Here is a 16,136-nt window from a genome sequence, read left to right as displayed (position 1 = left end):
TATACCATCATCTAATTCATTGTGTTGGTCAACATCCATTCCCATTGAAACTGGTGGGTTCAGTACTTTAGTTTCTGTTACTTTTGGTTTTGCTGTTGGAGGCATGTTGGCTGGAATAATAATTGGGGTGTTACTGGCTTGTTCACTTTTTTGTTGTGATGGACACTGTTTAGAAGCAGAGAGCATGGAACATGCCCAATCAGTGATGGATATATTTGGAGGAACTGTAACATCTGTTTGAATACCTACTGACTGAAATTGTTTAGCAGCAGTGCCATATGTATGCTTTAGTTCTGTTTTGAGTACAGTGCATTCCAGTTATTTGGGCCACCGGTTAATCGGGGCAGCCGTTTATTTGGGGCAAATCTTAAAAAAACAGAAACCAATCGAGAAAATAGCCGGGGTTTACTTCGCTTAATTGGGACAAAATGCCGTTTAATCGGGGCAGGAGACCTCAGCACTGGAGATCACCCTGCGATTGTCTCCGACCGTACCACGTAGTTCGGTCGAATTTCTGGAGGTCACAACCATAAAACAATAAAAACAATTAGCAGTCACCTGTTTATTGGGCTTTTCTGTTGGTGCAATCTATCATAAACGGATAGTAAACTCGATCTTATTGAATTTGTGATAATACCGACAGCTGGAATTCTGTGGGTTATTATGGTGAAATGTGTTTACACTTCCATGAAATCTTCAATCATATAAAAAAAATAATTTTCAGAATCTTCTCTTCATTTCTATTTTTAAAGCTTTGTAACTCGTTACTCCGTTCTGGCTTGCACATATTGTGTTACTTGCAATTTGTGTGCCGTGTTTTTTGTTATTGATTGCTTATCTTTTTACTGTTTTAAATTTTAACCCCTACCCACAAATGTCAGTGAACAGAAATGTCAACTAGTTTAGTTAGTATGTACATATTACAGTGCGTATTAATTATTCCGATTTTCACGTATATTCTTCCGAATTTCACGTATCATTTAATTTTTTAATTGGTAAGGTAATAAAGAGTAAATTTGTGCTTAATATCCTATTTTCGCTAATTAGAATCGCTGTTTAATTGAATTAAAATTCAATTCACGAATGTGATTACAATGACCGGCGCTTACTACACATTATAGTGAACGGTACTTTACTATGGCGAGTTCGCCGTAACGTGATTTGATTGTACGGTGAACTAATTGTAAAGGGGGGGGTACGTTCTATTTTTAACTATTTACGTGAAACTTCGGATAATTGGGGCAGCCGCTTAATCGGGCCAAAATGCACTAGTCCCGATGTGTCCCAAATAACCGGAATCGACTGTATTTGTCTTCTCGCCTATGAGTATGTGACTTTATTCTCAACTTTATATTTTTGGATTTTTTTCCCTTGTTTCCATAATTCGCATATTTTGGAAAAAGCTGGGTGATTACCCTGACAGTTTAGGCAATGAGAAGTAGCAGTGCATTCGGATTGATTATGCTCCTTTGTTCCACAATTACAACATATTGCCTCACCTCTACATGCAGTTTTGGAGTGTCCATATTTTTTGCCCTTATAGCGTCTGATTGGGTTTGGGATGTAAGGACGGACACGCCAATGAAGATAGCCTGCTTTAACAGATGTTGGTAAGATAGGAGAGCTAAAAGTGAGGATTATACTCCTTGTGGGAACAAGAATACCATCTTTCCGAGTCAGGATTCTCCTTGCTTGGATTACTTTTTGTTCATGAAGCTCTTGGACTATTTCCTCCTGTGATACATTTAATAAGTCCCATTCTGCTATTCCATTCAAGCAGTTTAGTGTGGCATGGGGAGTAACTTTTATTAGTTGTCCACCAAAGCTTTAATAACTTTGCAGAATGTTGAGATTTAATGGTCCCTACCAGAATATCTCCGGACTGAAGTCACCTTACTGGCCTCTAAGCATTTCTGCACAAGGAATGGGGACAGTTTACTCAGAGGCTGGTCTGATGTAGAGTGCAGTATGAGGAATGATGGTATCTCCTCTTGAGTGGTTGTTCTCAACCTCTTGGGTTGCTAGAAGTCATTTTCATTGTCATTTGTGTCTCGTCTTGAGCTCAATGTCTCTAAAGGTGGATATATATTGTTATCCATCATTGCTCCTTTCAGTCCTGGGAGAGTTGATTTCTTCTCTCAGGTTACCATCCCCGCCACGAGGAGGCAGGAGCAGTGCCACTAGAGTGACCAAGCGGTATAAAAGTTAGTATGTTAGTCTAGGGGGGGGGGGGGAAGAAAGGTGTTTTTCCTTTCTGAAACTTGCTTACTGTTTGTAAGACTAAGTTGCCTATTAATTAATAGAAAAGAAAACTTTTACAACTGAAACAAAACTATATCTTTGAGAAAACACTCTAGAAATCACTCAGAGAATCGCTTGATCACTATAACGCTTGGCACCCGGGGCCAAGTAAATGAGCAATCTGCATATTAGAAACATTAAATACCAGAGCCCACATATCAACAAGTACTACCTTTTACAAAAAAGGAATCATAGAGCAACTAATTAGAACACATGAGATAAGTGATGATTGAGAAAACTGATAGTACGAAAAGTGAGCTAATAACTTGCTTACTTAGAAGATTATAGAAGGAAATTGGGGTCAATGAGATTAGAATTGTGATCACGTGCATTTGTAAAATGAATTGGGAAGTTTTGAGAGATTTAGGTTTAGTTGTTTGTTTGTTTGTTATTTGGTTTTTAGGAGCATTAGCAACTAAGGCCATATTGCTCCGGGGATATGTGGTGGTCATTCCCTGACCTTTCCGCATCCTCCATATTTGGTGGTCACGGGCTCGAACCCCGGTCTAATCAAGAAGTGTGTGCTACGCACTGCTGCTCCTGCCCACCTGGCTACGGAGGCGCCTTAGGTTTAGTTCTTTTCACTGATAAGTTTGTTTCATTACTGTGACTATTCATGATACATTCATGGAGACAAAGTTAGGGGTTGTTGTTGTGGTTGTTGGGTTTTCTGGCGCAAGGGCTACATATGCCATATTGCGCCTATCAAAGTAAGTAAGTATACATGTGATAACTGCTCTGGGAGCAATTAGAATTGATCATACATTTTAATTTTTTTTCAAGCTGGTGGAAAATTCGGAGAGTTTTGCGCCATTACCTATGATGCTGTTGAGTGACAAGGGGTTTGAGATGGAGCTGAAAGTACACTGTCGGGCAGTGCTGAACAAGGTACATTCAATCAAAATGTGTTTCACTGATATCGGTTGCACACAGTACATGCACTGAGGAGGTTCATTTCCTGTGAGCAGAAACAGATGAGTGAAGTGAGTATGGCCAATTCGGGTTCTGGCTAGAAGTACTTCTTCCTTTCTAAGTTTACGGAGACTAGACATCCATAATTGTGGTTCAGGTTTCAGTTGAAACAGCTTATTATGTGTTTGCTTTTTCCACAGAAGTGTCCATAGATATTTTCTGTATTTTGTGTTTATAATCAGGATAGGGGACCAAATCATTTGTTAAGGCTACATTGGAGGGACGCTTTGCAGCATCATAAGTTAGGGGTGGCGAGGTCCACCAGAAAATATGAATGAAATTAAGTTTTCAAATATATCTTGCACATGGCAAAATATATCCAACTTGCTCACAAAGCACAGCCTCAGCAGTGCTTCCTATATATACACACTACTTGATATATACTCAGCAGTGCTTCCTATATACACACTACTTAGTTCCCTCTAGTCACTAGCAGAGTAGAGACCAGCAAGCTTATTCATTAGTTCATCTGGATGCTTCTTACAGCATTTCTAAAAGATTTCATCCAGTGAATTATCTAATGGCTAGCCTGTGAAAACTATTTAGCATAACGTCTGTTCCAGGGAAAATAATGGAATCACTGGAAGAAGTAATGCAGGACCATCTAGACAGGCATGCAATTATACTGCAATCACAGCATGGTTTTGTCAAGGAGCAGTCTTGTCTAACCAATCTGATAGGTTACTATGATGCAGTGACCAAGGAACTGGATGCAAAGAATAATTTTGACATCATATACTTAGATTTCAGGAAGGCTTTTGATACTGTTGCACATAAAAGACTGTCGTACAAACTTGAACAATATGGCATTAAGGGCAAGTTACTGCTGTGGATAAAGGGATGGTTAAGTGGAAGAAGTAGGAGAGTGGTTATCAATGGGCACTACTCTTTGTGGACTAAGTTATTAGTTATTAATGAACTTCACTAATGTTATTAGTGGAGTTCCCCAGGTGCAATGCTTTTCATAGCCTTCAACTTATGCAGAGTTAAAATTGTTCACACTAAACATCATGGCAAAATAAGGGATTCAAAGAAGTCTAAGCTATCCAACACATTTCAGGAAGCACTCTTAACCAAAACCACAGAAAATTCACAATTTTATTCTTTAGATAGTATGAATCAGAGCTGTAATACTCAATATGTTCTACGTTGATAATAATATTAGTAAATTAATAAGAGGAGTTTACCTCAATATAGTACGTGGAACACTTCCGTATGATACCCTCCAGAAATTAAAACGGAAAAAACGAAAAAATCGACAACTTACCGGTACATTAAAGTAAAATATAAATAATTAAAGTAAAATATAAATAATTAAATAATCAATTTAACACAATTCAAAATCAATTCAAAACAATTAAAATTCAAATTAACGCAATTAAAACAATCTAACGAAAATATTCAAAACGATTTTCCTTCCTAAGGAAGGAAAATCGAAAATATTCAAAACGATTTTCCTTCCTAAGGAAGGAAAATCGTTTTGAATATTTTCGTTAGATTGTTTTAATTGCGTTAATTTGAATTTTAATTGTTTTGAATTGATTTTGAATTGATTGAAACGATTTTCCTTCCTTAGGAAGGAAAATCGTTTTGAATATTTTCGTTAGATTGTTTTAATTGCGTTAATTTGAATTTTAATTGTTTTGAATTGATTTTGAATTGTGTTAAATTGATTATTTAATTATTTATATTTTACTTTAATTATTTATATTTTACTTTAATGTACCGGTAAGTTGTCGATTTTTTCGTTTTTTCCGTTTTAATTTCTGGAGGGTATCATACGGAAGTGTTCCACGTACTATATTGAGGTAAACTCCTCTTATTAATTTACTAATACAATTTTATTCTATAGTTTGTGTTCAGGGGTCTGAAGTTCAAACTGTAGAGAACCAACACCAATCATTCCCATACAGGTTAACAACATCAAAACACCTGATGTCTATGGTACCGAAAATTGTGTGATATCTATTACTATGGAGATACAGCAATTGAAATAATAAAAAAGCAATTAAAATAAATATATAAGCACGTATTTCAGATGCTATTCCTATCAAAAAAAAAAAAAAAAAACAGGCCTGACGTAGCCAAGTGGTCATGAGTGAAGGTGCATAGCACGCGTTCCTTGAGTGGACTGGGGTTCAAGCCCGTGACTACTAAATACAATAAATATTTGTATTGACGATTTATCGTAAACTCTACTGACTTGGTTGTCGTGCCGGAGTATAAACAGAAAATTTAATTTAATTTAAAAAGAATAACGAAAAATTAAATAATAAAAGAAATAGTTAAAGTAAAATGCAAAGTGGTGAAAAAACATATACCCACTTCTGCACTCATATTGTAACTTCAACATTTAATGTCATAAATAGTTTATCATCTGATTTTAGATATTTTGTGAAAATAACTAAGAGACTGCTAAAATAATTTATATACTGCAGCAGTACTGAAAAGATGAAAAATATAGCTGATTCAAAAGGCAGCAAGTAGAATTTGCAAGCTCTGTCACCAAGTTAACAGTCCATGCTCTGCATGAAGATGATACCGATAAACAAGCAGAGTTTGGCAGTGGCTTATTAGAAAGACCAACTGAAATGTTGACTTCATGAATAGAATTTTTCAGACAGATTAATAAGGTGCACTAAACTGAATAAATGCCTTTTTACTGGCTACAGGATAATCTACAAAATGTTTTCCAGTTAATTTTAATTGACAAATGAGTTGCAGCATATGAGTCACTCCCCTTGTAGGTGTAAATAATAACTAAATGTTGGTAGGGGAATAAACCTGAGCAACTAGTGAACTAAAAGTGTATGAAGACATTGGGTTCAGTTGTTTCAAATAACCATGACAATGAGACATCAGTATATTATATTTGTAAATATGTTTGTAAATTGCAAGTAGTCTATGATCAATTTTCCTATTTTGTGGAATGTAAAACACAAGCTGTTGGGACAAATATTACACACTTCTGTCAAAATATAACTAATTTATTACTTGTAAAGTCCACGTGAAGTTTCATCCCAATATAAAGAAATCACTCATGTCTGGCAGTAGGAATTGAACTCTGATCTTTCCAAACAGAAGGTTAGTAGTGCAGTCATTACACCCCAGCTGACTGTACAAAAAGTGAATGTGATTTTTATTTCCTTGTTATCGTTATGTGTGTACCATTTTTTGATTCTTCCAAATTTAATGTACCACCATCTCTGTACATCAACCATATTCTCGTTTTTCCAATAACACTTCAAAACTTAGATATGGAAATTGTATTTAAAAATACAATTTGAAAATTAAAATTAAGAAAATTATAATGACTGAAAAGGAGTACATTTCTTTTTGAATCTTACTGTATATAAAATATTAAAAATTGAGTAAAAAAATAACATCGTAACCCACCATATAATATGTAAAATATTTCACATGGCTTCGATCTTCAAAGTGTTTATTCTTGTATTCAATAATTGCATCTGCAAAGGAAAAAATAAGAAAAATACTTGTAAATAATTAAATTTAATAATCATAATTAAGAACACAATGCAGAGATTTACTGAATATCATAGAGGGAAAAAAACACCCTTAATGTTTGGTTTGTTGTTTGTTTGTTGTTTTGGTTTTTTAGAGCATTAGCAACTAAGGCCATATTGCTCCGGGAATATGCGGTGGTCATTCCCTGACCTTTCCGCATCCTCCGTATTTGGTGGTGACGGGCTCAAACCCCGGTCTAATCAAGAAGCGTGTGCTACGCGCTGCTGCTCCTTCCCACCTGGCTACGGAGGCGCCTTAATGTTTGGTAAAGTTCAAAGCAGAATTGGATGGCCAATTTATGGCAATAGGGAAGGTTCATATGAATTTTTTTTTTTTTTTTTTTTTTGGAAGAAGCAGAAAAAGCCCACTTATTTGTCATTTAGCTATAATAATACTAATCAAATCCTAACTCCTAACATATAACTTTTTTAGACCGATTTAACACTATTTGTAGCAAAATAGGGGGAAAAAAAGGGAAAGTATATGGTTTATGTTATATACAATTCAACTCTTTTGAGCAAAAAATGGTTGAAAATAGCCCACTTTATAATTATATTCTTCATTCTTTTCTTTATTCCATCACTATATTGGATTAACCCCAGGGGCTCACATCTGGTGAGCATGGGCTTGGCACACCCAGGGTCCTGAGCTGGATATCATCATTCTTCTCTTCCTTGATGATTTCCTTCTACTTCTTTCTCTCTCTCTCTCTTAGGGTAAATTAGAATTTTTTTTTTTTTTTTTTTTTTGGGCTGGTGCAGCAAAAGCCTCAGGCTTCCTTGCACCATATGGCTAATGATAATAATAATAATAATAATAATAATAAGAACAAATAAATTTTAGTAAATGGCAGTAGTATTAGTATAAGTATATAAGTACAGTAAACCCTCACTAATCTGAATTAACTGGGAGGAGAGGTCATTCAGATTAAGCAATAAACCGGATTAGTGAAGCAAAGATGGCCCTAAATGACAAAAAATTTAGAACACAAATAAATGGAAAATTTAATGATAGGTAATGCTGATTTAGGTGCTGATATAGGTAGTGCTGATACAACAATATCACTGTAGAGCCTTTATTTAAAAACTATAAAAAGACAATACATTTATTCATCCATAGAAGATTCAGAAGTTATACATTTTTTTTAACATAATAATGCAGGTTTGAAGAAACTGTCACGTTTTGTCTTGATTGTATTATTATTTCATTTACTTTTTTTTTATAAATGGCTCAACACCCTCAACATCCATTTAGGGCTTCACCACAAATTTTTCTATTAGTGTTACTGTGCCTTTGTCTAAATTGCCACAGCCATCCTGAACTGCAAGTAAAATGGTGTAACTTCAAATGCTTTGCAAAATTTTCTGCTGATGCCTTTAGCTCAACACCACGCACGCCAACACCACTTGATCGTTGCTGTGAATACCACTAAAAATGTTTTAGAGATAAAAGCTTCAGACTACGGAAAACTCACTAATTGAACAAGTTAGTGTATGGCATCATGTTAGTTCATAGTAAATCATCGAAGTGGGTGAAATGGCATCGTTTTTATTACATCTCATATTGTGAATGCCTTCACAACGAGTTGCCCTGATATTGCACTACTTCAAACGAGCAAGGCTTCCCCAGTGGAAAAGACTGTTGCTACTTATTCCCGGCAGATACCACCAACCATGATTGGTGTATCCACCGAGAATAAGTGACATTAGTCTTCTCCCCTGGGAAAGCATTGCGTTTTCTATGTAATGCATTATCAGGGCAACTCGTTGTGGCATTCAAAATATATGTAATAAAAATTATGCCATTTCACCCACTTCGGTGATTTACTATGAACTAACATGATGCTATACACTAACTTGTTCGATTAGTGAGTTTTCAGTAGTCTGAGGCTGTTAGCCCTAAAACATTTTTGGTGGTATTCACAGCAATTGGCATGTGTGGTGTTAAGCAATTGGTGTTGAGCAATTGGCGTGATGTTGGCATGCATGGTGTTGAGCTAAAGGTGGCAGCAGCGGAAAAGTTTGCAAAGCATTTGTAGTTACATCATTTTACTTTCAGTTCAGGATGGCTGTGGCGATTTAGACAAAGGCACAATATCACTAATAGAAAAATTTGTGCCGAAGCCCTAAGTGGAGATGTTGAAGGTATTGAGCCAATCCTTTAGAACCCATAATTACATGAAATAAGTTCAATTATGTACACATATATATAAAGAAGTGCACAATTTAAGCGACATAAGCAATAACATCCATCCAACTCAGAGTAAACAATGACACTGAACAACACGCAAAACAATGTAATGTATGTTCCATCTCGTTCTCTCTCTGTGCAGTCAATCAGCATGCAGTCAGAGTAAATCCCATGTCTCTTTCAAAGTACTCAACTGTGAACAGAATTTTTCATATTTCAATTCGGATTATCTGACATCCGGATTAGCAAGGGTTTACTATATTTGCTATATAGTGCAAGGAATCTGTCAGCTTTTGCTGCACTGGCCAACAAATAAATAAATAAGAAAAGAGTAGATAAGAAATTGCACTTCCCTGCTCACATAGGTAATATCTGGTTGATCTCTGAATTTCTTCAAACCATCAGCCTCAACTACCTGTGGAGGGAATTTATTCCAGTAATCAACAACTTGCTGGCTAAACTTCCTATAATCTAGTCTAAACCTCTCCTGTAATTTAAATTTATGGTTCCTACTACTGGAATTCTTTATTGCAGTAAAAATTTTGCCTTCATTCATTTTACTAACCCCTCTCAGGACCCTATATGCAATCAGGTCCCTTCTAAGGTGCCTAGTTACCAAGGTCTGTAGCCCACATAATCGTTCTTAACTCGTATAGTTACTGTTTTGCTGATCTAACCATGTGAGTTACCTGTCTTTAGACCTTTCAACAAGGTAAATGTGTATTTTTAAATGAGGTCTCTACACTTGGACACAGTATTCCTCATATAGTCTTATAATTGCCAATGGGATTACGACCTCCCCATCTCCAGAGGATACTGTTCAATATATCACCGATAGAACAACATTGGCTTATCTGGCTGCCTGTTTATACTGCTCAGAGAAGTTCATATTTGCCCATATTATAACTCCCAGATACCTTTCTTCCTCTACTTTTTCAATTCAATTCCACCAAGTATTAAGTTATTCTGGGGTTACTATTCCTCAAGTGCAAGAATTTACACTATTCTGCATTAAAACATAGTTGCCACTTTTCTGACCATTTTTGAAGCATGTTCAAGTCTTCCTGAAGGAGTGCTAATTTGGCACCAAGCATTAACAACTCTCTCAATCTTTACATTGTCTACAAATTTTGACATCACGCCCTCTATTCCGTCATCAACATTGTTTATGAAAATCAGAAGCAACAGTGGTCCAAGATCCAATCCATGTGGGACCCTACTTCCACAGCTGCACCAATCAGAAGAATATCCATTAATCATAACCCTCTGCCCTGCAGCTACCCTGTAATCCATCTTAGAATCTTTCCAGTAATGCTAACATGTTAGAGCTTATACAGTAACCTCTCATGAGGGACTGAACCAAATGATTTGCTAAAATCCAAATAAACTATGTTGAAATTGTTTGCAACATCCAGCTCATGAGTAACGATATGAAAATACCTTTCAAGATTAATCAAACATGATTTTCCCTTAACAAAACTATGCTGTGTGTCTATCAGAGTGCTATTTCTTTCTAAATGTCCCTGGATTGCACTCTTAATCATTGCTTTCAAGATTTGCTCTATCACCAAAGTCAGACTAACCAGACCTCTGTCTCAGTCCCTCATGAGAGGTTACTGTATAGGCGTGAACATGTTACATTACTGGAAAGATTCTAAGAGGGATTACAGGGTGGCGCAGGGCAGAGGGTTATGATTAATATGTTGGCACTTATCCAATCCAAAGATGACCTTATAACCACAATTGTTCAATACACTCTCTGAGTGCCATCCTCAAAATTAATGGCTATATACAACTCTTGGTGCCTTACTTGCCTTTAAGCTTGTAAGTTTTTCTAAACAGCCATCTGTAATTTTGAAATCACTAATTTCATTATGCATTAGCCTCAGTTGCACAGCCTCTCCTCAGAATGAAGGATCTTTTGTCAGTAAAGACTGATGCAAAATACCTATTCAATTCATCAGCAATGGCACAGAGTGGTCATAAATGGACACTGCTCTTCATGGACTATTTTGATTTTGTTATTAAAAGATTTTGTTATTAAAGGAGTTCCCCAGGGTTCGGTGTTGGGCCCATTGTTGTTATGTGTATTAATCAATGATATCAATGAAGGTATATCAGGCTTAATGTCCAAGTTTGCAGATGATATAAAAGTTGGCTGGGGTGTTAATGACACCAAAGACAGTATGCTACTGCAACAAGATCTAGAAAAGTTAGGCAGATGGGCTGAGAAGTGGCAACTGAAGTTTAACATTGACAAATGCAAAGTAATCCAAGAGAAACATTCCAACTGTGTGCTACTATACTCAGGGAAGTGGAGAATGAAAAAGACCTGGGGGTAATTGTGCAGTGAGATATGAAATTCTCTGTTGTTTGTTGTTGTTTATTTGTTATTTAGGAACATTAGCAACTAAGGCCATATTGCTCTGGGGATATGCGGTGGTCATTCCTTGACCTTTCCGCATCCTCCGTATTTTGTGGTCACAAGCTCGAACCCCAGTCTAATCAAGAAGCGTGTGCTACGCACTGCTGCTCATGCCCACCTGGCTACTGAAGTTCTCTGAGCAGTGCAGATAGGCTGTCAGGGCAGGTCATGGAATCTTGTCAATGATATATAAGAAATTTCCTAGCAGGGATAAGGAGATGATTATCCACTTGTATAAGGCAGTGGTCAGGCCACTCACCTTGAGTACTGCATACAGGCCTGGAGGCCTCATTTTAGGAAGGATGTAAAGTTACTAGAATGAGTACAGAGAAGGAACAAGATTTGGTGATAGGAACAAAGGGGTGCTCTTACAAAGAAAGGCTTAAGTTCTGCAAATTGCAGCTTTTGGAGACTAGGCATCTGCGAGGTGATCTGATTGAGGTGTATAAGGCCTTAAATGGTTTGAACAGGCTTAATGCTGATTAATGGGATTCTTCTGCTTGCTCAGATTAAGAACTTGAGGGAGCATAGATTCAAACTGAGGAAAGGCAGTTGTAAAATAGATGTGCGGAAGTTTGCCTTTAGCCAATGAGTAGTTGATTGCTGGATCAAACTTCCATCTGCTGTGGAAGTTGATAGTTTAAATAAATTTAAGGCTGAACTAGACAAACATTTGGAGTGACCAGATAGACAAAATGGGAAGGGTTTTTTTTTTTTTTTTTTTGGCTGATGCTGTATAACCTTGCTTTCTGCATCATATGCCTCAACTAATGTGAATGCTAACAGCTAGATTATCTAAAACTTTCCCACACCCAGTACACATGGGTCTGATGTGATTCATTAATTCTTCTTTGTATTCACATAAAACCAAAACTAATTATTAATCAAAAAAACAAAAGAATTATTTTCTGACTACCTGCTTCCTCGTATGTTCAGCAATGAAAGCCAGTTAGTCAAAAATCAAAGCTGAAACCACAGCTAAATGAAAAATCAACAGAGGAGCAAGCATGCAGGTCCATGCAACCATTCTGTATACAAAAACAGAGCCATAAAGAATTTTTTATGGCTATAATTTTTTTAATTAAAAAATAATGGACAATGCAACAGGAAAGAGGATACCATACTTGATGAATACTAAAATTCACACTGACATAATATTAACAATATTTTAATTTTTAAGTTTTTCTGTTTTTGATGAATACACTGCATTAAGCATGTTGTCCGGAGAGTTAAACAGAAATTATAAATGCTTTAAATTATAAATGTTATAAATGCTACAGAAACTTTTAATGCTGTGTGGAAATAAAAATTAAAATCAAACAAATAGTAAAGTATAGAGATATCTTCATTTTTTTTGGGAAAAATATAATTATGAGAATCTAATCTAACCTAACATTTGCATTCACTGCGTTTTAACTGAACATGACTGCTTCCTCTTTTTTTTTTTTTTTTCCCTTTACTGCTGGTAAAATGCACACTTTGGAAAAATTGCACTGTTAGTGCCATTTTTTCCCCAAGTGTGCAAGCAAAGAGAACAAATACACTGGAATTACAACTTACATAACACTTTTAGAATCGCTTACAAATATATATTACTATACTACACTGTGATGACCTTGTTTCCTTTGCGGCACATACTTTCAGAGTTATTATTATTATTGTTACTCTTATATTATTTCTCCCTGATTGGGGATTCCACTCTGTGATGGTATTGCTACCAAGTATACAGGGTGGTTGAAATGCCTGGTGTTACTGTTGGTCGGGAACTCTGACTATTTTACAGGTGTTCAGGACTGCAACTTTCTGGAGTTCATTGTAGGTGTTCTCTGGGAGACTTATTGCTGCTAGGCTGCTACGTAGGGTCTATGGCACCATATCAGTGGTTGACATGATGATCAGGATGGTCGTTACTTCTTGCACATCTCCTTAACCTCATGTCTCAGGTTCGTGAACTTCCTAATTTTTTCCTCATGGGTTTTCTGGACATTGCTAGTGTTGGGCACTGCTATATCAATCAGGTAGGTAGCTTTTTCCATCTTGTCCACATGGGTTATGTTCAGTGTGTTGTGCGGGATGGTCTTATCCATTTTTATGGCACAGTCCCAGTACAGCTTGTGGGTTGGGGTCTCTAGTACTGTCTGGGGTTCGTACTTGTAGTATGGTACACTTTCTTTGGTCAACTGATATTTCCTCACTAGCTTCTGATGTATTATCCTGGTCGTGTCTATGAGAGTACTCAGTCTGAGTGATCACCTTGTACCTTGCGGTGATGTGTTGGATCATTTCTGAGGCCAGTTGGCATTGTCAACATGTATCATCTGACATTCCGGGCTCCTTTGCGATGTATTTTCTATAGTTTCTGGTGTTGATTACCTGGTCTTGGATGGCCAGTGTGAATCCTTCAGTCTCGGGGAAGAGTGTTCCACTTGTGAGCCATGCATTAGAAGCAATATTATCGATGTGATCTTGATGGAGGTCATTGTAGTGTCTGCCATGGAGTGTCTTCCTTGCTCATCTTTCTAGCTTCGTTTCTTGTGCCATATGGGCGGGAGGGGGCTCCTCGCTTGGGTTCAGTGGGGTATACCACTTATCTGTCCTCTTATAGCCTGGTGGAGTGGTGCTGTTTTGTTCTCAAAGTAATCCTTCAGGTTAACTATCGCTGTTTTCTGTTGCTGTATTAGGTCTATCAGGCCCCTTCCTCCCTCTTTCCGAGCTATTGTTAGTCTGCTGACTTTGGGTGGTGTTGGCTGCTCTTGGTCATCATTGTCCTTGTCTTTTGCATGATATCCTTTAGCTCGGTGTTAGTCCAATATACGACCCCAAAGGAGTATGTTAGTACTGGAGCTGCATAGGAATTTATGGCTTTAATTGTGTTCCCTCCATTCAATTTTGCTTTCAGCAGGCTTCTGAGTCTCTGACGATATTTTTCGGTCAGGCACTTCTTGATTTCCTTGTGTTCTAACTGCTGAGCCTGCATCATCCCTAGGTATTTGTAGGTCTCTCCTTCTGTCATAGCTTCAATCTCTTTACTTGTCAACAGCTGGTAGATTCGGCCAACTAATTTTCCCTGGTGCAGTGTGTGGGTCTTGAATTTTTCTAGACCAAATTCCATCCTGATGTCGTTGCTGAATTCACTGGTGATCCGGAGTAGTTGCTGGAGGTGCTTCTCGGTTGCCGCGTAGAGCTTGATGTCATCCACGTACATCAGGTGGATGAGGGTGTACAGGTTCTTTCTTTCTTTCTTCTTTGAGGTTATATCCATACTTGCTGCCGTTAAGCATGGTGGATAGTGGGTTGAGTGCTAGACAGAACCACAGTGGACTTAGAGCATCTCCCTGAAAGATTCCTCTTCTGATTGGGATTGGTCTGGTTATGATGTTCTCGACCTTAATGGTGGTACTCCATTTTGCCATTGTTGCTCCTAGGAAGTTTGTCACTATCGGATTGACTTTGTAGATCTTCAGATTATCTATTAGCCAGCTATGAGGTACGGAGTCGAAGGCCTTGCGGTAATCGATGTAGGCCGTGTATAGGTTGCGATGCTTCTTGTAGGCTTGCTCCATAACTGCTGCATCTATGGTTAATTGCTCCTTGCATCCTTTGCTCCTCCACTTGCATCCTTTCTGCTGTTCAGCCATTATGTTCTGACTCTCTAAGTGGTCTGATATCTTCTTGGTTATTCAGCTGGTCAGGATCATGAACATCGTTGGGAGGCAGGTGATTGGCCTGTATTTTGCCAGGTTTCTTGTATCTTCATTTTTAGGCTTCAGATATGTGACTCCTTGAGTGAGAAGCTTCAGGTGCTTCATTGTCTCCAGGTGCCTTATCATTCAAGTGAACTGCTCTGCTAGGTGCTTGTGTGTGCAAGTGAGCTTCTTGTACTAGTACTAGTAGTTGTGAATGTTATCAATTCCTGGGGTTCGCCAATTATGGGTGTTCTGATTGACTGTTTTACTTCTTCTCGAATCTCCCACTCTCTTATCTCTTGTATGTCCTTGGTTTTCTTCCATTCTACTTCTATCCAGAGGGCTCAGCTGTTGTCTTCTTTCACTGCTCCAGATATTACCCCAGAGCTCCTCGATCACCTTCTTCTCAGGTGGTCCATTTCCTGTTTTCTCATCTTCTCTCGGTTTCATGTAGAAAGCTCTTTGGTCCTCATCGAAGATTCGGTTTATTTTCCTCTGGGAGCTCTCTTTGTATCTGCGTAGTCTCTTGCTGAGTGCGAGGAGGTTCTGCTTCAATGTGCCCAAGTATTTTCCTATTCTCTGATTTTTTGTCTCAAGTTTGCTGTGGGTGCTCTTCTCTTGAGGATGCTCTTCACCTTTCCAATCAATTTCTTACTTCTATTACCCTGTTGGTACTGGGTCAACTTACCAATCTTGACTCTTAATTCATCTATCTGTTGCTGAAGTCTTCTTTCCCAGCAGTTCCTTCTGTTTTCAGTTCTTCTGCTGCTGGTCTCTCGTTTCTTTTCCATTAATCCTAGTGGCTGCTATGGCAGCACAGTATATGGCTGTGTTGATAGCCTCCAGGGCTGTGCCACTGTTGTCGAAGTAATGTGGTATTATTTGCTGATTGAGGTGGTCTGTTACTCTTCACAGGATTTTATTTGGTCTCTGCTTAGGTATCACATGGGTTCCTGTGGGGTCTGTTCCTTCGAATTCTGTTAGGGCCTTCTTCCACTCGCCTTCTATTCTGAATATCATGACTTCATCTCTTTCCA

At 37.7% G+C, this 16,136-nt stretch overlaps 1 protein-coding gene across 1 annotated transcript in view; it reads right to left on the bottom strand.

Moving 5' to 3' along the window:
- Sec6 (Exocyst complex component Sec6) overlaps positions 1–16,136 on the bottom strand; it is a 347,920-nt gene that overhangs the window by 94,499 nt on the left and 237,285 nt on the right. Inside the window, exon 15 of the mRNA XM_090388448.1 lies at positions 6,670–6,740. Within this exon, the coding sequence (XP_090244574.1) occupies positions 6,670–6,740 (71 nt within the window). The remainder of the gene's footprint in view (positions 1–6,669; positions 6,741–16,136) is intronic.

This window comes from Mastigoproctus giganteus, chromosome 14 (genome assembly GCF_048544385.1).
Source record: "Mastigoproctus giganteus isolate SK-2022 chromosome 14, ASM4854438v1, whole genome shotgun sequence".
Lineage (NCBI taxonomy): Eukaryota > Metazoa > Arthropoda > Arachnida > Uropygi > Thelyphonidae > Mastigoproctus > Mastigoproctus giganteus.
Note: the sequence above shows the minus strand (reverse complement) of the source record. Positions and strands in the feature narration are given on the sequence as shown.